The sequence below is a fragment of the Myotis daubentonii genome, chromosome 6 (assembly GCF_963259705.1).
Source record: "Myotis daubentonii chromosome 6, mMyoDau2.1, whole genome shotgun sequence".
Taxonomy (NCBI): Eukaryota; Metazoa; Chordata; class Mammalia; order Chiroptera; family Vespertilionidae; genus Myotis; species Myotis daubentonii.
The window spans coordinates 29,503,425-29,524,569 of record NC_081845.1 but is presented as its reverse complement, the minus strand read 5'-3'; the positions used below and the strand labels follow the sequence as shown (position 1 = coordinate 29,524,569).

Here is a 21,145-nt window from a genome sequence, read left to right as displayed (position 1 = left end):
TAAGAAAGGAGACACGATGTTGTTAGGGTTTGAGATGTACCGTGCAGACATCAGACTAGGGATTGCTTGGTCTTTATTAAAATGATAGTTTGCATTTAGGAAACAGTTCACAAGATTAAACCATGAGATACAAAAACATTCATGGAGTTGACTAAATTGATGTACTTTTCGGTCACATTGCCTGTTTGAGGCAACTGTGACATTATTGCAGTAGGGGTCATCCACCACATTTCTGCCAGACTGACGCTGGGGCCGAGGTTCCTTTCTCCAGCCACCTGTAGGGCAAATACATGAATGCCTTGCTCCACATCTGCTCCTTTGACTCACAAATTTCTCAACAAGAAACACAACAGAATTTTATTCTTAATGGCATTACCATTGCACAGATTAAAATCCCATGAGCAGTTTTAGTTTTAGAAACTGGAAGAGGGGGGAAATGTTATCATCAATCATGAACTTGGAACGAGCTCGCTAACAAAGAGGAGTTATTTTGGAAACAACTGTATTCTATTCTCATATAGTTTATTTCTCTATAAAAGGTGTCCTCCCTTGGGCGGGGAGGTGGGGTACATTCCACCGAGGTCTAAGTTCTGTGAGGCTTCCTCTCCTGTACTGCCAGTGCCCCAGGGGAAATGGGGATAACGAGTCTTCATGGCAGCCCAGTCCAGCTCTTCCTTGTACACTTCGATCTCATTCCAATTTAGGCTTCTCTTTCTCTTCTTCCATACCTAAAAGATAGGCAAAGTACTTTATGTGAACATCAGATTAAACTGTGAGCAGCTTTGCCAAGCTGCTTTTAAAAAACCACACCTCTCCTCTCTCCATTCCTCATCCACCCTCCTGCACTCACCCCTTTTCTCCAGTTGAGAAAGAAAGTCATTTACTGCTTTCTTCAGAAACTTTCTCAGTGACCTCTCTCCCCACCCCTTTCCCTCAAATCAAGACAAAACATCTCCGGGACACACCCAGTCCTTGTGGCTTCTGGGAGTGAGGGACTCAAGTTAGTTCTTGACTCATGGAGTTTGCTCAGAAACCCCAACCAGACTGCTTTGTAAGCAATAGGAGGTGCTGCTGATAGTTTCAAATAGACCTTATTCATTTTGATTTTATTCCTGTTCCTGCCCAAGACAAGGACTCTAGGTGGTTAGGAGTCAAGCAATATATACATTTCTAAGCTCATTGAGAGCTTATCAGCCACAAGAACTGTTTATTTTCATAACCATCTGTACTTAAACTCAAGTTCTCCCTCTCTTCAACCCAAGCCGCATAGACAGTTTTTTCTTTTAATTTTTTTTATTTTTATTTAAAAAATATTTATTGTTTGAAGTATTACATATGTCCCCCCCCCCCTTGAACTCTTCTAGCCCATCCCTGCCCTAGGCCTTCACTACCCTATGTATCTGAGGGTTGTGCATATTTGCATACAAGTTCTTTGGTTGATCTCCTCCCACCCATCCACACTCCCCCACCTTCCCTCTGAGATTCGACAGTCTGTTCTATGCTTCTATGTCTCTGGATCTATTTTGTTCCTCAGTTTATTTTGTTCATTAGATTTTATATATGAATGAGATCATGTGATACTTGTCTTTCTCTGACTGGCTTATTTCACTTAGCGTAATACTGTCCAGGTCTCTCCATGCTGTCTCAAGGGGTAAGAGATCCTTCTTCTTTATTGCTGCTAGACTGTTTTTCTTCCTGAGACGCATATGGACTGGACTGGTAAGATCTCTGTCTATTGCCTATATGGTAGCTAATGGTGTTTCATTTTCCTAGAGATGAAAATGTTCAAGTCATTCTTATGAATCAAAGTTAACCCTGGCAAATGCTTCCCACTTATTTTCTAGATAAAGATTTTTCTTCTGATACTAAATTCTCAGAGAATTTTTGCTGGAACAAAATAACCCCACCTGTTGCCTTGGAGGGTCTGTTGGTATTCTTTCATAACCTGCAAGCTCTCTGAGGGCAGAGCCTTTACCTGATTCATTCCACATTATATTCCTAGAACATAACACAGTGTCTGCCTCCTAGTAGGGGCACAGTTCATCTTTACTGAATCAATTAATAAACAGTAAACATAGGGGAGGCCTCAGCTGGCTGGCCTAGAGGGAAAGCAGAACAAAATATGGAACTTCCTATATAAAAAATCATAAGAACAAAATATGGAACTTCCTATATAAAAAATCATAAGCCTAACTGCAGAGGGTCACCATGATAGGGCTTCATTAGGAAAGAACCCCCACCCTGGCTCCTAGCATGTGTTTTGTGGGTTCAGGGTGGTAGCAGTACAATGTGGATAACATGCTCTGAACAGGTGTCCTTAGATATTCTTTTAGGTTTGGTTTTCATGGCTAAGGAACTGGCAGGGATCTGTACCACTTTTTCCAAAGTAATTTTCAGAATCATATTAAGGAAAACTTCAAATCCAGGAGTCAGGACATCTGAAGGGAGGAGGAGTAGGGTTGTGGGGTGAGCAGGCAATGGCTTAGTTGTTGGGTAACCAAGGCAAAGGCAGGAAAACACTACACAGATTCCATTCAAACTACACACACGACTTGGGTTCCCACTTCATCCCCGTGGAGAAACTATCAGGAGCTAACTGCTTGCTTTTCTTTTTCAAGTCTGTTTCCTCCTAAGTGTTTTCCTGCAGGTGGGTTGACTTGGCAGCAAGAGTGGAATCTTCAAAAGCAGGGGTGGAGAACAGGGGGTGTTCACTGACCCAGACAGGGAAAACGACTCCCCACCTACTTTCGTTTGGCAGCTTGGAGGTAGAGGGAAAAATTAGACAGCTGTAAATAATATTTGGAAGAACCAGAGGTATAATTTCCACACAAATAGTTGAAAGAAACCTGTCACAGAGCTGAGGCAGGAGGTGCTTTCAGAAACACAGAGGAAGAGCTGATTGACACTGAGAGACTCAGTCACCTGTGATTCCCCCAGACTGGGAGAGGGGATCAACCAGAGGGCAGGCTGGGACACTGCTGGGACATGAGCTAGATGGGCAGCTGGGAGAGAAGAAAGGTGGATGTTTCTGTCACATAGGCCTGGCTCTGGCCTCCTTTGTCCTTTGGTCTGCTTTCTCTCCCCTCACCTCAACCTTTCACCCTTAGACACTTTCATTTCTGGTTGTATGAAGTTTGACTTTAATAAGACCCATTGGAATTGAAATATTCTTTAAAAAAATATTTTTATTGATTTCAGAGAGGAAGGGAGAGGGAGAAAGAGAGATAGAAACATCAATGATGAGAGAAAATCATTGATCGACTGCCCCCTGCTGGGGATCGAGCCTGCAACCAGGGCATGTACCCTTGACTGGAATCGAACTCAGGACCCTTCAGTCCGCAGGCCGACATTCTATCCACTGAGCCAAACCAGCTAGGGCAGAATTGAAATATTCTTAAAGTACAGAAATATTTCAGCTGTTGTAGGTTGAATTGTGTCCCCCACCAAAGTCATCAGTTGAAGCCCTTTCTAATCCCCAGGACCTTGGAGTGTGAGAGCAGGCCAAGGATGTGGCTGGACAACCGCTTGCTAAAGAGATTAGGCAGATGACCTGTGGATTCAATTAATCATCTCAGCAGAGCCTGGAAAGACCTGTGGGGGACCCTCTGCCTGATGGTTTGGACCCCCATGGATTACATGGGAGGCCAAAGAGGTTGTGAAAATTTTGTACTAGCAGAAACACTGCCAGCATAGATGAACGGACAGGATGAAACGCAGGAGGAACAACTCCAAAGGCATTTCATGGGCTGGATCCTTCTTGGCTCCAGAGGGTAGGGCTGCTGCCCAGGGCCAAGGATGCAGGGCCACAGCCTGGTGAGTCCTGAGGACAGAACATTCAGCCAAAGAGGATTATTCTCAAGCCTTAACATCGAATGGAATTTGCCCTGCCAGCTTTTCGACTTGGTTGGGAACCATGACCCTTTTTTACCCTGTGATTTCTTTCTTTTGGAAAGGAAGTGTATATCCTATGCTTGTCCAGCCATTGCATTTTGGAAGATAACTTTCTGTCTGGTTTCACAGGTTCATAACTGGAGAGCAATTTTGCAATTTTGCTTCAGGATGAATCATTCCCCCAGTTTTACTCTTGTGTGATTTAGATAATATTTAAGGTGAGATTTAGGACTTAAGAGTTGAGTCTGGAAAGACTTGGGGGGCTTTTAGGAATGCCTTTTGTGTGAATAAAGGACATGAATATGGGGGGAGGCTGAAGGCAGAATGTTATGGGCTAAATTGTATCTCTCCAAACTAACTCCTAGTACTTTAGAATGTGACTGTGTTTGGTTCTTTACCAAGTTATAATGAAGTCACCGGTGTGGGCCCTAATCAAATATGACTGATGTCTTTATAAAAATAAATTTGGAGACAGCTTCACACATAAGTGAGAACTCCATGTGAACATGAAATGGCCATCAACAAGCCAAGTAGAGAGACCTGGGACATTACTTCCCTCATAGCCCTCAGAAGGAACCAACCCTCCAATACCATGATTTTGGACGTCAGGCACCCAGAATTGTGAGCCATGACATTTCTATTGTTTAAAGTTTTCCAATTTGTGGTACTTCATTGTAGAAGCCCTAGCAAACTAATACAATATCCACAAAGCCACATGGAGTTACTTTCTTTTCAAAAGAGTAAATGATTACCTATAAATTTAGCATAATCCAGGTCCATGGTTCTGAGAAAACTTTCTGAACTCTCATGTGTCTGATTTTCCAATGGTGACATTCTTTTGGTTCACTAGAAATAACACTGGATTGAACATCCGTCAGAAGGAGGTGGCTCTGCACCCACCTTTTTTGGTGGGTTACTTAAGATTTATGGGCCTCAGTTGACTCTTTATAAAAGGTAAGGGGTGGCTAGGATGATTTTCTAATCTTTTTAGTTTTAAGATTCTATAATAATGTGAGTTTATCTCGTAGTTGAGGACAACAAAGCGTAACCAAGTGAACCATTAAAATTCATTATGGATAAAAGGAAAGGAGCTGAAATGTGGTATTCCTGCTTCTTGGGGAATTTTGTTTGGGGTGTAAGTAAACGTACTCAGAATTGTAATACTGTACTTGATTGGATTCAGTTCATCCTAATAATATGCACACAAACACACATAGGACACACTTCTTTTAACTGGCAGTTTCAGATTCATCTACCTACCGAACCAGGCAGCTAATGTGACAGCAAAGTGGCCAGTGAGGATTAGGCAAAATTAAGCAGCCATCTAAAGTAGGCAACTGATACTCAAGTCCAAACCATTGTTGCCAGAAGAGAACAGTGGGCTCCGTGTTGCCAGATCTTAATATATTTGAGAAGATAAAAAATGTGGCTTTGATGTGAAATCTTCCAGTTTTGAAATGTTGGTTCCAAACAAACGTCCCACTATGTAGGCCTAAAAAAGCTTTATGGCAGGTAAGATTTGGAGGAGGCCATCAGGTTGTGATCCCTCTCAGATATGAAAAAGATGGCCACTTGGCATAAAACATCTGTCCCCATGGAATTATCTAGATGGTCCCATGCAGATAAAATTAATCCCTATACTTGACATGAGTTACAAAATGTTAGTCATCTTTAACTCAAGTTGCTGAAGAGAATGGCACAAATTAAATTGAACAGGTGATTCAACAAATCCTTAGTTGCCCTATTCATTTTTAACTTCTCACTCAAAGCTGCTAAAATGTAGTATTGTATTAATATAGATTGGATTTTTTCTCTCTCTTTCTTTTCAGGCCATTTTCTCTTAGAAGTAGTAGAACAATGGCAAATGACCAATAGAATCAAGCCCATCATATACTATATATTGGACATACAGTACTAGCTTAAATTGAATTATGGCCTTTCTCACAAAACTTAAGACTGTTTACATTTTATTCTGTTATTTAAAAAAATATATCTTTAATGATTTCAGAGAAGAAGGAAGACAGAGAGAGAGATAGAAACATCAATGATGAGAAAGAATCTTTGATCGGTTGCATCCTGCACGCCTCCTGCTGGGGGTTGAGCCCACAACTCAGGCATGCGCCCTGACCGGGAATCGAACTTGACCTCCTGGTTCATAAATCGACACTCAATCACTGAGCCATGCTGGCCAGGCTACATTTTATTTTTAATATATTTTGAAAGCTAGCTAAATACTTTTACAAGTTAATTAGTAGAGGAAGATTACTATTCCCATTGAACAGAAAGGAAAATTATGGAAAGATTAATTTCTGGTCCCTCAAGCTGTGGCCTGAACTGAATAAAAATTTTGATACTTTTCCTAATAGACCACTTATTAAAATCAAGCCAGCTGCTGAGAAAAGAAACCCTCAAGTTCGTCTGGGCCATTTAACATTGGCTAACACTTTGACACAAACCATCTTAGAAGACCCACACACAAAAGAAGTCCAATTCGACAACCATGCAATGACTGTTTTATTTGTCTAATTAGGTCACGTTCCTGGCATAGTGTCTGGCACAAAGTAGGGTATTCAATGTCTGTGGAACATAGATCAGTTTCTGGCGAGGCCTAGAATGTTGTGATTATTTCAGAGGAGATGCCCAGAGCTCTCTAAAATCCCCAAGTCATCTTGTCTTTGGATGGATTATCGTGAGGGCTCAAGTCACTACATATCCGTGTTGCTGCTTTTTTCACCTTCCCATTCTTATGTTATTTTACATACACTGTGGACAGGTTTTGCACAGCTTGGGTAAGATTACGTGCCTTGCCAAGATGGAGGCCCTGCTATAAATAGAAACAAAAGACAAATCAAATCGTAGGTTAAAAAACTTTTTGCAGCAATGAAGTGTTACCCTTTAGTGCCCGGACTACTTTGCCCTTGAACATGACAGTCACTGGTGAATCATGTGGTCTGGGCCTTCTGTGCTGCTCGATGTTTAGCAGAATGGTGGTGAGAGGTCTCTGAGGCTACTGCACCCATGGGAAGGATGATGTGAGAAGTGGAGATCTGGGTGGCTTCCATCGAGACCTGTTACATTTAATAATTTATCTATTTTGTTGGGGGGCCTTTAGCTAAGGCAGTACTTACTAACCAGAGTGAACTTCCTAAATTTTTTTCCGTTAACACTACATTTTTCACTATAAAATTTATAGATGTGCTTCTTTTCTCTTAGATTTAGATATTTTACTAGCTAATAAGACAAAGTGAGTAATGAACCTTTCAGGTAAATGCCAGGAGTTCTTAAATTAACATTGTTATTACAAAAAAGTAACTCTTCCTAAGTGATCCCATGCTACAGCACAATTTTCCTTCGGTCTCTGCGCACACTTTTCAAGACTGAAATTCTCTTGTTTTATGCTCCCCTAAACAATACTTACTTCTCTGTGTATCCCAGATATAGCTGTTCAGGGCTTCTCCCAGCAGGTACAAAAAATTCATAAAGATGGTTGTAGACCCAAAGAAGATGATTCTGGCTCCCGGGCCAATGTGTTCCAGGAAGGGGTACGCCCACATCCCGGTCACATGATGCACCCAACACACCCTGCAATGCAATTGCAATGGAGACATAGACAGGACTTATTCTCATGTCAGATTTCAAAGTTGCTGATATTACCAACAGGAACCCTTCCCCCATTCCAACCATGCTTCAGCAATGCCAGTCACAGCTTTGCTTCCGAGACTCGGGAACTACTGGAAATACTGTTGTAATTTATTTTCTTTTCTTTTTTTTTTCACGCAGAACTAATTTTAAACTCACAGAAGAGTAGCAAATATGGTATAGAGAGCTCCAATATGCCCTTTGCTCAACTTCCCTGCATGGTAACATCTTGTATCACCATGGTAAAATGAAGCAGTGAACCTTGGTACACAATACTACTAGCTGAACGACAGATTTTATTTGGAATTTCTGTTTTCCCATTAATGTCCTTTATCTGCTGCATTTGGTGGTCACGACTCCTTACTCTCCTCCAATCTGGCAGTTCCTCAGTTCCTCCTTGTCTTTTCTGACTCTTGAAGGGTTCTAGTCAGGGATTTGAAACTGTTGTTTGTCTAAGTACTGTTGTACAATCTTCTTAATCTCTTCTTTACATAACCACATTCCATCTATTTTTAAAAATATATATATTTTTATTGATTTCAGACAGGAAGGGAGAGGGAGATAAAACATCAATGATGAGAGAAAATCATTGATCGGCTGCCTCCTGCACGCCCCCTACTGGGGATCGAGGCCACAACCCAGGCAGATGCCCTTGACTGGAATCGAGCCCAAACCCTTCAGTCTGCAGGCCGACGCTCTATCCACTGAGCCAAATCGGCTAGGGAACGATGAAGGTTTTCTTTTTAACAAGTTTTCTTGACTTACTAGGTCATCAAGCCATCTCAGATGCAGAAGTCCTGTTATGTGGGGTTTCACCTGGATTGGTGTGAATGATGCATCCACATGTCCCAACAGGATGTGCTTTCACCATTTGTTTCCTTGATATAATCAAGGCTCAATTTTCTGCACAAAAATGACTCATGGACTTGCTCATCTATTTCTGGAGACTTCTTGGTTCTTGGTTGACTTTCAATTTCTATCTCAATCTAAGGCCAGTTTGTCTTAATGCCCAAATAGCTTCTGCTTAATATAATGATACCAGTTTTAATTTTAGCCTAAAAAATGATAACCATTGTGCGTGTTTGTGTGTGTGTGCATACATACATATGCACATGTTATAGTATCACAAGACTTCTGGGATGGTCTATTTTATTAAATGTAGCTCCAGTGTCATTCACTTTACGAGCAATTAAAATTGACATTTATTAATGCCTCCTATCTGAGTGCTGTGATACACACTAGGGATACAGATGTAAATGAGACAAAGGTGATTTTTGTCCTCATGCAGTACTGTCTAAAGAGGAATACAGATATTAAAAAGGAAATAACTAGTGTAGTCAGGATTAAGAAAAGTTTAAGTGTAGGATGTCCTGGATGCTCAGAGATAATTTCCTGCTTTTTGGGGGAACCTTGCACTTACCATCAGTGTTTCTTTCTCTTATGTACTCAATTTCCTTTCAAATCATTTTTTTTCATAACTGATAAATATGTAAAGCACATATTTCAGTAAAGCACAACAAAAAATTTCTCATCAACTTCACAAATACTGCTCTCTATCTCTCTTTCTCTTCAAAAGCAAACTTCTCCAGTGTCAGCCAGTGGACCAAAGTGTCTTTGGTTCAATTCCAGACAAGGGCATGTACCTTGGTTGCAGGCTCCTCCCTGGCCCAGGCCTTGGGGTTGGGGCCAGTGCAGGAGGCAACCAATTGAAGTGTTTCTCTCACATGGATGTTTCTTTCTGTCTTTCCCTCTCTCTTCTACTGTTTCTAAAAACCAGTGGAAAAATATCCTTGGGTGAGGATTAACAACAACAACAACAAAACCCCCCCCAAACAAAAAACACACTGGCTCTCTGTCATCAGGTTCTCTGGTTCTCTTCCTACCTCTGGCGCTGTTCTCCTTGGATCTTTTTGTAAGTTCACCCTTCACTACCAAACCATCAAATGCGGAATTTCCTTAAGGTTTGGTTTTAAAACCTTCTTATAGTATGCATTCTCAGTTGATGAGCTTTTTCATGGCACTGCTTCATGTCTTCTACCTATTCACATAAATTTCAAAAATTTATGTCCCCATCCAGATCCCTCCTCTGTTCCAACAATCATCATCACATCTCATTTTGCACATCATAAAGATACCCTTGTCTTGATATATCTGCAGCCAATGTCATGCTTGTTTTCCTCAAACCTGGTCCTCCTCAGTTGTTCCTTATCCTTTATCTCTCTGAATGGTACTACCTCCATTCAGTTTTGTAACCCAAACCCAGGAGTCATCTTGTTATTTCCCTCTCTTTCATCACACATTTTCAATCCATAACTTTGTCTTGTCAAGGTTACCTCACACATCTCCCCAATATGTTTATTGTTTACCATCGCCATCACCAGTATCATAACTTGTATTACAATCACCCATCTCTGTCTAGAGTACTGTCATAGTTTCTAATCTGTCTTCATATCTACTTTTGTATCCTTCCCATTCATCCTCACATCTGCCAGAGTTTTAAAACCAGAAATCTGAACACATTATGTCCCTGCCTCAAACATGTTAATGGTCTCCCATTGCTTTTTTTGTTAAAGACCCACATTTTTAGCAAAGTCTAGATAGAGTGCCCTTCATAGAATGGCTTCTGCCTGTTTCATCCCCCCCGTATCATACCTTGCTTTTGTTACACTGGCCTTCATTTGGTTTCTTGATTTTGCCATGTTCCTTCCTGCCATGTGGATTTTCACTTGCTCCATTTTTTTTCTGTCTATGCTGTTAGTTACCTTACCCTTAGACTCATTAAATTACAGTTCTCCTTTATATCTTAGTTCAACTGTTATAATGAACTAGTCATCAGTTAGAAAATTTTCTCCTACCTATTATATTAGATCAGATTTTACAAACTCAGAACCATAAATCTCTTTTATATTAAAGCTATTTTATATTAAAGTACTATTTTATTAGTATTTAAATTTGAATGACATATTTACTTAAATAATATTTCTCCCCCTTTATAGTATCTAAATATCTTATTGTATTTTCAATACTTACCACAATGCCTGTCACATAGTAGGAGAAAGAATAAATGAATCAAGTTGCGTTTAAACTGTGATGGGAGGAGTAAGAGTTAATTGAACAAAGATGGGAGACGAGAATTTTCTAGCCAAATGGAATTGTATGTCAAAAGACCTGAAAACAAGGGAGAGCTCCCAGATATTCAAGAAGAAAACATTTTGTTGAGGTCAAGGGAGAGAGCGCATGAGGGGCAGGCAGACACTCCACTGTGAGTGACTTTTAAAAACATGGTAAGAACCGCAGACTCTATCCTGGTATGGACATCAGGAAGTCTTTGAGGGGTACTGAATAAATGTGAAACAGATCACATGGTCAGGAGAGTGGGTTACTGGATCTCTAGGAAGGATGGTTGTAAGCTGGTTGGTTGGCAGCTTAAATTCAGCCACAGTGGGAGTTTTTATACCAAAGGCTGTCAAATGCTGTGCTTGGGTTCTCCTTCCCTCACTTCCAGAAAAGCTGGCTGTTAAACACTGGCCAGTAACCCACAGGTTACTAGCACTTAAAAAAAGTAAGAATATAAGAAAAGTAATAATAGTAAGAAAAGTAAGAATAGTAAGAAAAATAAGAATAGAAGAAAATAATAAAAATATCAGAAGGACTTGAATATAATGATGATAAGAATGGTTTTGTGAGATTTCTGTTTCACTTGTGCGTATGTGTGTGTACACACACATGCACCTGCATGCTGGCTGGGTCATGTTGCCAAAGAAGTTTTATATATTTTTTTATTCACAGTAAAATAAATTTGAAAGGCACTGATTTTGGAAATAGAATTAGAACTTAGTGACTGATTGGACTTAGGCAGTTAGGGAACTGAGATGAGTTAAGGATTAATCATAGATTCCTAGCTTGATTAAGTGGGTGGGGAATGCTGCCATTTCCTGAGACAGGGAATGCTGTAAGGCAGCTGGTTTGAGGGGATGACGAGTTCAGTTTGGACATGTTGGGTTTGAGGTACCTGTAAGATATCCAAGGGGAGATATTCTGAAGGCATTTGCCTGGGTTTGAACTGTAGAAAAAAGACTACTGTGGCAATATATATTGGGTGTGTTGGAAAAAAGATGGTGGCGGAAGCCACCAAAACAGATTGAAATCATCCAGGTAGAATATAAGGTAAGAAGAAAGTGAGTCCATGAGGGAGCCCTAAAAAAATCAAGATTTAAGGGATAGTTTGAGGAGGATGAGGCTTAAAAGGAAACAAAAATACATGGGCTAGTGACATGGAAGGAAGACAGAAAAATGTGGTGTCTTATGCCAACGAACAAGTGATTCCAGGGTAGAGTAGACCACATTTATTAACACTGTAGCACTGAGAACCGAGAGTAATTAGAAAACGAACTTTGCACATACAAATATGTTTGTTCTGATTTCAAGTGTTTTATGTATCATACAAATCTACTTTGGATGCGGAATGGATATAAATGATAAATAGTTAAGTAAAGACAAATTGACCTGGTCAAGCTCCGTAGCTCTTTACACCATATGGCCAAATGTCATCCTATCACACAGTTCATAAGTTGTGGAGGTCACTGGAGCCCTCAAGGAGCTGTAGTGAAGGAGACATAGCATCCCTCCCTTTTCTGGCTCTGTCACCCTTATTTATCCTAGATAGACACACATACCCATTTTACTACTGATGACCTGTCAGTTCTCAAGATTATTTTATTTTAAAATATATTTTTTTATTAATTTCAGAGAGGAAGGGAGAGGGAGAGGGACATAGAAATATCAATGATGAGAGAGAATCATCGATTGGCTGCCTCCTGCAGGCCCCCTACTGGGGACGGACGGAGCCCACAACTCAGGCACGTGCCCTGACTGGGAATCGGACCGCGACCTCCTGGTTCATAGGTCAAGGCTCAACCACTGAACCATGCTGGCCGGACAGATTAGTTTATTTTAAAGAAGATTTTAAACTTGTTTTTATCATCACATTTTAGTAAGGAGTGAGGCTATTTGGCAGTTAGGCTATTAGGTCAGAAGACACAAAGAACACAGATTCAATGCAGTAACAGCTAATAGCTAGTGATACTGAATTCTTAGTGACAGGCACTGTTGTAAATATTTTATGAGCAATGCTTTGGGGAAGGTATTAGAGTCATACCATCTAATAGATGAGGACACTGAAGCCCAAGGCTGTTCAGTAGGTTCAGTATAGGGATATGTACTTTAGCAGCACAACTCTTAGCTTGTATGCCAGGCTCCTCTAATGCTCTGAAGATAGGATATGATGGGTAGGAACAGGGCTCTGGATGGCTTTTAATGTGCTCAGAACCAAAAATAACCTAAATATAAAATCTCTATGTAAATTTTTCTTTCCCCCCACTGACTCTAAAAGTAATTCATGCTCATTATGGAAAATGTGTGAAATACAGAAATGTTGCAAGATGCAAGATAAGTCAGTTTTGGTGAAGTTTTAATACAGGACTGAGCCTCCTATAAAACTCAGGGATCAGATTTTAAATTTTCCTCAGAGGAGAGGAAAACCACTGCAGGGCTGCAGGGGTAAAGTAATAAACACTTCCTTCAGAGAAGGCACTGACTTACCTCTTACGAAATAATCACATCATTTATGCATTTAGCCTACTGGAATTTACTATGCTCCTTGGCAGGCAATGAGCGTGTGCCTTAGGGTAGAGTGAGATAAGGAATGTGCGTCAGCTTCTCATCCAGTGGGTCTCCGTGTGCCTTCCATGGCACCTCCAACCTGATGCTTCTGAAGGACTTTTCAAGAGCATTTGGCTTTTGGCTCAAATGCTGCTTTTAGAGCTGGCCCTCTCTTTAGATCTAATCCACCCATTTTAGGGCCATTCTATAGGCCCCTTGGGCCATTTTCTGAGTACTAATTGCATGAAGACTGGTTCCTGTTACATTTTTGAAAACCTAGAATTCTGTTGGAGCTTCCTGGAATTCATGTACTCATTCATTTGTTCAACAGACATTTCTCGAGCCCCTACTTTGTGCCAGATGTGGCAAGCAACAGTGGGGATGCAAAGGCGTGCCCTTGAGGAGATTATGGTGCAGAGGGGCTACCAAGGTTTCCGCTGCAAAGACTGTAGGTCCCAGGGAATATGATAAAGGATGTCTGCCTAGGTGGAAACAGCACTCAGAAAACTCCTCTGGGTGACGTGTGTGTGATAGTGCTAGAGAATTAATGCATCAACTCACAGGCAAATACAAATGGAGAGGTCCCACCGGAAGCAGTGTGGAAATATCTTTTAGCTCAATTACAGATTGAATTAGAAGTTACAGAGAGAATTATATGATCCTTCACTTACTGTGGTTTAATGGAGTATTCCTCAAGGCAACCTTTTAAGGCATAATCATAATTTAAGATTGATCAAAGTCTTTCTAATTTTCTCATTGAAGCTGATCCAAATTTACAGAGCTTGGGACGTATCTATCCATCAGGCTGGCTTTATGGGTGTGCATTCCAGGCAGTCACTGGTGGCCCTGTGCTCAGAAGGGCCCCACACTTAGTTTAATGCTTGGCTGTCACCGTCTTGCAATTCTTAATATTTTTTTTAACAAGGAGCTCCACATTTTTATTTTGACCTGGGCCCCACAAATTATGTCTATGTAGTTGTGTCATCTATACTTTGGATCAACTTCCAGTTCCTCCACTTAGTAGCACCTTGGACATTATTTAACTTCTTGAGGCTCAGTTTCCCCTTTCGTAAAGGGGTATGAGCTGCCTATCTTAAAGATGTATTCATCCATTAATGTAAAGTGCTTAGCACCATCAATTTAGGTTAGATAAAACACACACAAAACACACACACACACACACACACAAGCAAACAAAACAAGTAAAACACCTTTCCACCGCTGTTCCTAGTGCAGAAATATATAATATTTTTCTGTACTTCTCTCACACGAAGATGTTTTCAAGGTTACAAGCCTCTCCACCCATCCCTGGGGAAAGAGGCAAATTGTGCGTGCCTCCCAAACTGAATTCCTGTAGTGAGGTAATGAGGGAATGTGTTTTCTTCCTGATTCTCAATCATAAATATCAGAGTAATTTATCCACACACGCAGGCCAATAATTTGCTTCAGAATATTTTCCTCCAACACATGTCCTGGAGGCACATGCCTAAACTGGTTTTAAATGATTTGTTTCCTTTGAGTCCCACTTTCTACAGCCTACCTGGTCTTATGGTGATGTTTCCCTGGAGAGGATTCAGTTCGCATTTCTCTTAATAAAATTCATACCGGTCTTGCTTAACTTTAATCATTTGGACCTTCTCAAAGCATATACTAGTAGGTGCCAAACATCCAATTGACACACTGAACATTGTAGGGAACATGTGTTCTTTCTGGAGGGGAGTGGGGAGTGTAGTCAGCGGGGGACTAATGGCCCAAGCAATTTATCAGGGCTGGCTTTGGTGGTGAGAAACCCATGCGTTCATTCTTTTAGTTTTGGAAGGAGGGTGTGGTGGGGAGGAACATCCTAAATCCCGCAACAGAAATCATAATTTCCATATTTGTCAGAAATGACCTGTAGTGTTTCTTTAGCACATTTTGTGCTTCTCTTTCTTCTAGCAGACTCTTATTTTTAGGATTACAAACAATGTTCTGGTTATCCCTGCCATGATGACATCTTCCTTGATCCTGCAACCTCCTTGGACTACCAATCTTTCTCTCTCTAATCGTCAACCGTCTTTAATAAATAGCAAACTTTCCAGACATTTCTTGAGCTCCTGCTTTGTGGCAGTGCTCAGCGTCTCTGTATTTGTCACTACTGTCCTCTGTGTGCTGCTTCCACAACTGATGAATGTTTCTTTTATATTTTCATTCAACAAAAGTATATCAGTGCCTAAAATGTGTCAAACCATGAATGTAGCAGCATATAAAGTGGATGTGGTCCCTGCCCTTGTGACAGGGTTCCCAGTCTAACAGTAATACAGACATTAGCTGACACACTATTATTATGCCCTGACTGATGCAAGGGTGGAATGGTCGAGTTAATTACTTTTTTTTTCCAAGTTGAGTTGTAATGTTTGTTTTTTTAATATAATTTTAAATTTTTTCAGAATCAAACCATCTAAAAGTTCTAAAAAGCTCATAAAACCCCCCAGAAACTCCTGTCCCAACCAACTGCAGCTCTTGCTCTCTTTCCCATGCCTTGTCCTGCTCTCCAGGGGAAGCCACCTTCAACAATTTCAGCTGTCGCCATATATTGCTATTTCTTGATTCATCATTTTTAGATATTATCTTAAGATTTTCTAATATGAAAGATGTAACGTTCTCTCCCCTCTTTTTTCCCTTTTATCCACCAAATACATTTAGATGATATTTTGGGGCCCAAGGTAGTTTTCAGTATTTTTGTTCTTATGCTTTTTGTGTTGTATCTAAAAGCTCTGCCAAACCCAAATTGTTTGTGTTTTCTTCTGGAAGTTCATAGTACTGAGTTTTACATTTAGATTTATAATGCATTTTGAGTTACTTTTTGTGAAAGGTGTAAATTTTGTGTCTAAATTCAGTTTTTTTTCATATAGATTTCTAATTGTTCCAGCATAATTTGTTGAAAAGATACCCTTCTTCATTTTATTACCTTTCCTCCTTAGTTAAATATTAGTTAGTTATATTTATGTGAATCTATTTCTGGTCTCTCTATTCTGTTCCATTGATCTTTGTATCTATTCTTTTGCCAAGACCACAGTGTCTTGATTACTGAAGCTTTATAGTAAGTCTTGAAGTCAGGTAGTGTCAGTTCTCCAATTTTCTCTTCTTCAATATTGAGTTGGGTATTCTGGGTCTTTTGCCTTTCAGCATAAGTTTTAGAATCAGTTTGCCAATATCCACAAAATAGTTTGCAGAGATTTTGATTAGGCTTGTATGAAATTCATAGATCAAGCTGGTAAGAAGTGACATCCTAACAATGTTGGGTCTTTCTATCCATGAACATAGACTGTCTATTCACTTACTTACATATTATTTCTTCATCAGTTTATAGTTTTTGCATGTAGACCTTGTACACATTTTGTTAGATTTATATCTAAGTATTTCATTTTTTTGGTGCTATTAGTAATGGTATTGTTTCTAATTACAAATACAATTTGTTTATTGCTAATATATAGCAAAGCAATTGATTTTTGCATATTAACCTTGTATACAGTGACTAATTAACTCCAGGATTGTTTTTGTAAATTCTCTGGGGTTGACTACATTTCAGCTGTGAACAAAGACAGTTTTATTCTTTCCTCTTAATTTATACATACCTTTTACTTTCTTTGCTTGTCTGATTGCACTAACTAGGAGTTCTTATACAATATTAAATAGGAATGGTGACAGGGGACATCTTTGCCTTGTTCCCAGTCTTAAAGAGAAATTATCCAGTTTGCCATGATTTTATTTGTTCTGAAATGTGCATTGTTTGAAATAAATCTAGCTATACCAGCTTTATTTTTATTAGTATTAGCATGTTATATCTTTCTCTATCCCTTTACTCAGCCTATCTATGTCTTAATATTTAAAGTGATATTCTTGAAGGCAACACATATTCAGTATTGTTTTTTAAATATACCATGATAATCTTTGCCTTTTAATTGCTATATTTAGACAATTCACATTTAAAGTGATTATTGACAAAGTAAATTGATTACTACCCTATTTGTATTTTTTATTTATTGCACTTTTTGTTTTTTTCTTTCCCCTCTTTTATATTTTCTCTGGTTTTAAGTATTTTCATGCTTCCCATTTTCTCTTCTCTTTTAAAAATATCAATTATACTTCTTAATACAAACTTTTATAGTGTTTCCCTAGAGTTGCAATACAAATTTACAATAAATCTAAATTCACTTTCAAATATCTTCTATAAGTTAATACTGTTCCCCTGCCTTCACCTCCCCCCACCTCACCCCGCTGGCTTCTCTCAATATATTGCCTTTGGTATTCTGCAGCTTGAATATGATATTTGTACATTTGTTGGCACTTATCCTGCTGGATATTCTTTGAACTTCCTAACTCTGGAGCTGTGGTTTGGTGTCATCAATTTTGGAAAATTCTTGGCCATTATTACTTCAAGTATTTCTTCTGCTCTGTTTTCTCTTCTCCTCTGGCATTCCAATTTTGTGTATGTTACACCTTTTAATCTTGCTCCTCAGTTCTTGGATATTCTGTTCCATCTTTTTCATTTTTCCCCCTCATGCTGCTCAGTCTGAGAAGTTCTTTTGAATATTGCTAAGCTCACTGATTCAGTCCTTGGCTGTGTCCAGTCTACTGGTGACCCCATCAAAGGCATTCTTTATTTCTGTTAGTGTTTTGATTTGTAGCCTTTTTTTAAAATTTGTTTTTAGAGTTTCTAACTTTCTGATTATAATATTCCTGTTTTTACATGTTGTTTACTTTTACCACAAGAGCCCTTAACATAACAATCATAGTTATTTTAAATTTCTTATCTAATAATTTCAAAATCTGTGCTATATCTGGTTCTGATACTTGTCTCTTTATACTCTATAAAGAGACAAGTATCATGCTTTGTAATTTTGTTGTTGAAAGTCAGGCCTGATATCTCTGGAATTAGAAATTGAGAGAAACAGAACTTTAGTGTGTTACTCTGCCTTGTACTTGGCTATGCTTACTGTTTGCAATAGTCACAGGTGCCAGAATCACCGAGTTCCTTTAGTTTCCTTGTATTTCTCTCCCCTTTGTCTTTGAGTTCCCCTAAGAAGTCCTTGTTAAATAGAGTTTGCATCTTGTAACTCTTTCAGTTGTAATCCACTTTTATGCTGGAGCCCTGTTGATGTGGTGGTAAGTGTGGGATGGGGATGTGCTCTATAATAATATGGTTAAATCTGAGTCTTTTAGTGGGCCTGTGTTCCTGGTTTGTGAGCAAGGAAAGCTAGAGGGGGCTAGGGTTGGGTCATTGCCCTTCCTTTGGGTCTATAAGGCTCTGGTAAAGCCTTTTCTCCTTTAGAGAACGCCTCTATTGTTGAGAATGCTCTGGGTGTATTTCAAAATGGTTACTTTTATACTCTCCATGCCAGAAACACAAAGGTTTTTCTTGGCTTTTCATCATTGGTTTCATTTATCTTTGAGTCTCTATCAGCTAGCACAGCCAATACAGAGTAATTACTGTATATATTTGCAGTACAAATAAATCAGTGAATAAAGGTAAGTCCAGAAAGAAGATGGTTTAGAACAAAAAGTAGAGACTATTTTTACCTCAACATTGGTGACTACATTCAAAATGCAGGGTAACATTTTAAATTTTATATCCATTAAACAGAGGCAAAAATGCTGTTTTTTGCTAATTTTAAAAATGGGAAAGCAGCCGAAACCGGTTTGGCTCAGTGGATAGAGCATCGGCCTGAGGACTGAAGGGTCCCAGGTTCGATTCCGGTCAAGGGCATGTACCTGGGTTGCGGGCACATCCCTGGTGGGAGATGTGCAGGAGGCAGCTGATCGATGTTTCTCTCTCATCGATGTTTCTAACTCTCTGTCTCTCTCCCTTCCTCTCTGTAAAAAATCAATAAAATATATTTAAAAAAAAAGAATAAAAAAAAATAAAAAATAAAATAAAATGGGAAAGCAGTGGTGCTTTGCACACTGCAGAAACCACTGATGGCCTTCCTTTTTCCAGAAGAGTGTCTGTCTCGCTGTTCCGGTTCTGGGAGCGGAGCAGGATTCTATCAGGCTGGCTCCTGGAGCTCTGCCTCCACTCCGTCCCACTCATAGTTCTCCACAGTGTGCCCTATACTTGAGGAACAAGTCCCCCTGCCTTGAGTTTCTAGTTCTGCTGACCTTGAGTTTCTATCCTTGCCCTGATCCCATTCTTGTCTGTCCATTGGGAAAGCTCACATTCCCCTTATCATCCACCCCACCTGAAAGGTGAATGGTTCCTTTCCAACAGCTTCAAACTTTAAATGTCTTCCATCTTAATCCCGGGTCCTGTTCATTTCTGCCTCACTGTCCCAATTCATATCCAGTTCCTTATTAATTTATGTTCTCCACCTCATATAAGTTTTCTTTTTAAAGTATTTACAAATATGTGTAATATTTGGTGGGAATTTGACATACCTACATGCATGCAGGTATGTAATGGAGATACAAGGGCAAGTCATACAATGCCCTGGGAAAATTTACAAATTGAAGCAGCTAAAAAATCCTACCACTTCATAAATATTTTCAGATCTCCTAGCCTGTGGTAAAGAGAAAAGTAAATTAAATTAAGAGTTACAGTTTTTACTCTCTTCTAAGTGGCAGAAACAATGCTTTTGGCAGGACTGAACAGAAGAACAGATGCTAAGCCTTGGTAAATAAATTGTTCTCTTTATTTGAATGACTGAGCACCGTTGACTTCTCTGGTGATCTCTGTTAGAACAAGGCAGGCCACATAATAAAGCTCAAAGAATCAACTCACAACCAAGGGGAAGTGACACTTATCAGAATGTATTTATTTTGGACAAGAAAGACAATGAGCAAATCCAGGTGTTGAGTCACTAGGAAAAATGAACACATAACCGAACACAGCAAAAATTTAAAGCTATTTTCATTCCTCAATGGTATCCTCATGTCTTGAAAAGTAGATTTTTTTCCTTCCATACTTTTATACTATACTCTTACTAGTACATGATCACAAGCCTGTCTTTTGTAAGATTCAGCACTGATGAAATAATTCTATTCATCACTTAGTTCCATTTGTCCCTGGAGCAATTATATGAGACTACTGAAGGTCATTAATTGGACATAATGTGATAAGATCAAAGGGACACTAGTCTCACTAGGTATAAAGCTGTTTGAAAGAAAACCTGAGTAGACAGCATGCCCTCTTTTAGTGTCCTACCCAAAGACCAGCTTCCTGACTATACTGGCATTACCAATATTCAATTTCTTTTCATTAAGCAGTGACACAGTGAGTATTTGGATACTGTCTATGTTACAAATGGGAATAACAAAGGAAGAACTGCTACCATGGAAACTACCTGATGGCCTTTGTGGTGAGCTTCTTGCTACTTGAATGCAAGCAAACCCCATACAACAAAGGGCTTATCAACATTAGGCATACAGCTTCTATGCAAGAGCACTCATTATTAACTTTAATGAATGCCTTGAACATTGCAATCCAAGGCAGCATTATTCTTGTCCAACCTCATTATTAGATAAGCACAGGGGAACTTGCATTAAGTTATATTTTGGATTGCAAAACAAGAGTCAATTTAAGGCCATCTCCCATTATTTGTCTCTTACAAAAATAATCCACATAGTTTAAAGATGCATACACTTGGAAAGAAACTATTAAAAGCAAACTAAAATTCTGGATCATTGCCTACTACATTTCAATAGATCAAACTCACTTAATTTGTATGTGTCAGATTTTTCTTCCTCTACACAGTGCTTTCCTCAAAGAAAATTCATCCAAACGTTTAGAGCATGCAATGTTTTAAATGTAGCTGTATTTTATATAGCTGGGTATTTTAAAGAAGAATTTATTTGGACAAGTTCAGCTGATATCCTTACTAACTTGATATGTTATTAAAATCCTGATTTTCCATAATTTAATAATTTTGGGGAGTGTGCATAGCCAAAATTTTACTAGAGTTAACAAAAAGAAATAAAA

The 21,145-nt window shown here is 39.3% G+C and overlaps 1 protein-coding gene across 6 annotated transcripts in view; it reads right to left on the bottom strand.

The window, feature by feature from the left end:
- Positions 1-56: 56 nt before the first annotated feature.
- Positions 57-21,145, bottom strand: part of AIG1 (androgen induced 1) — a 192,719-nt gene continuing 171,630 nt past the window's right edge. For 3 of the 6 annotated variants that reach the window (XM_059700538.1, XM_059700539.1, XM_059700535.1), the window contains 2 exons: positions 7,310-7,473; positions 57-728 (listed from right to left, as the gene is read on the bottom strand). In XM_059700538.1, coding sequence (XP_059556521.1) covers positions 691-728; positions 7,310-7,473 — 202 coding nt within the window. In that variant the 3' untranslated portion in view covers positions 57-690. Of the gene's footprint in view, positions 729-6,399; positions 6,716-7,309; positions 7,474-21,145 lie in introns of those variants that run through there. The other 3 variants (XM_059700537.1, XM_059700536.1, XM_059700540.1) reach the window with 3 other exon arrangements.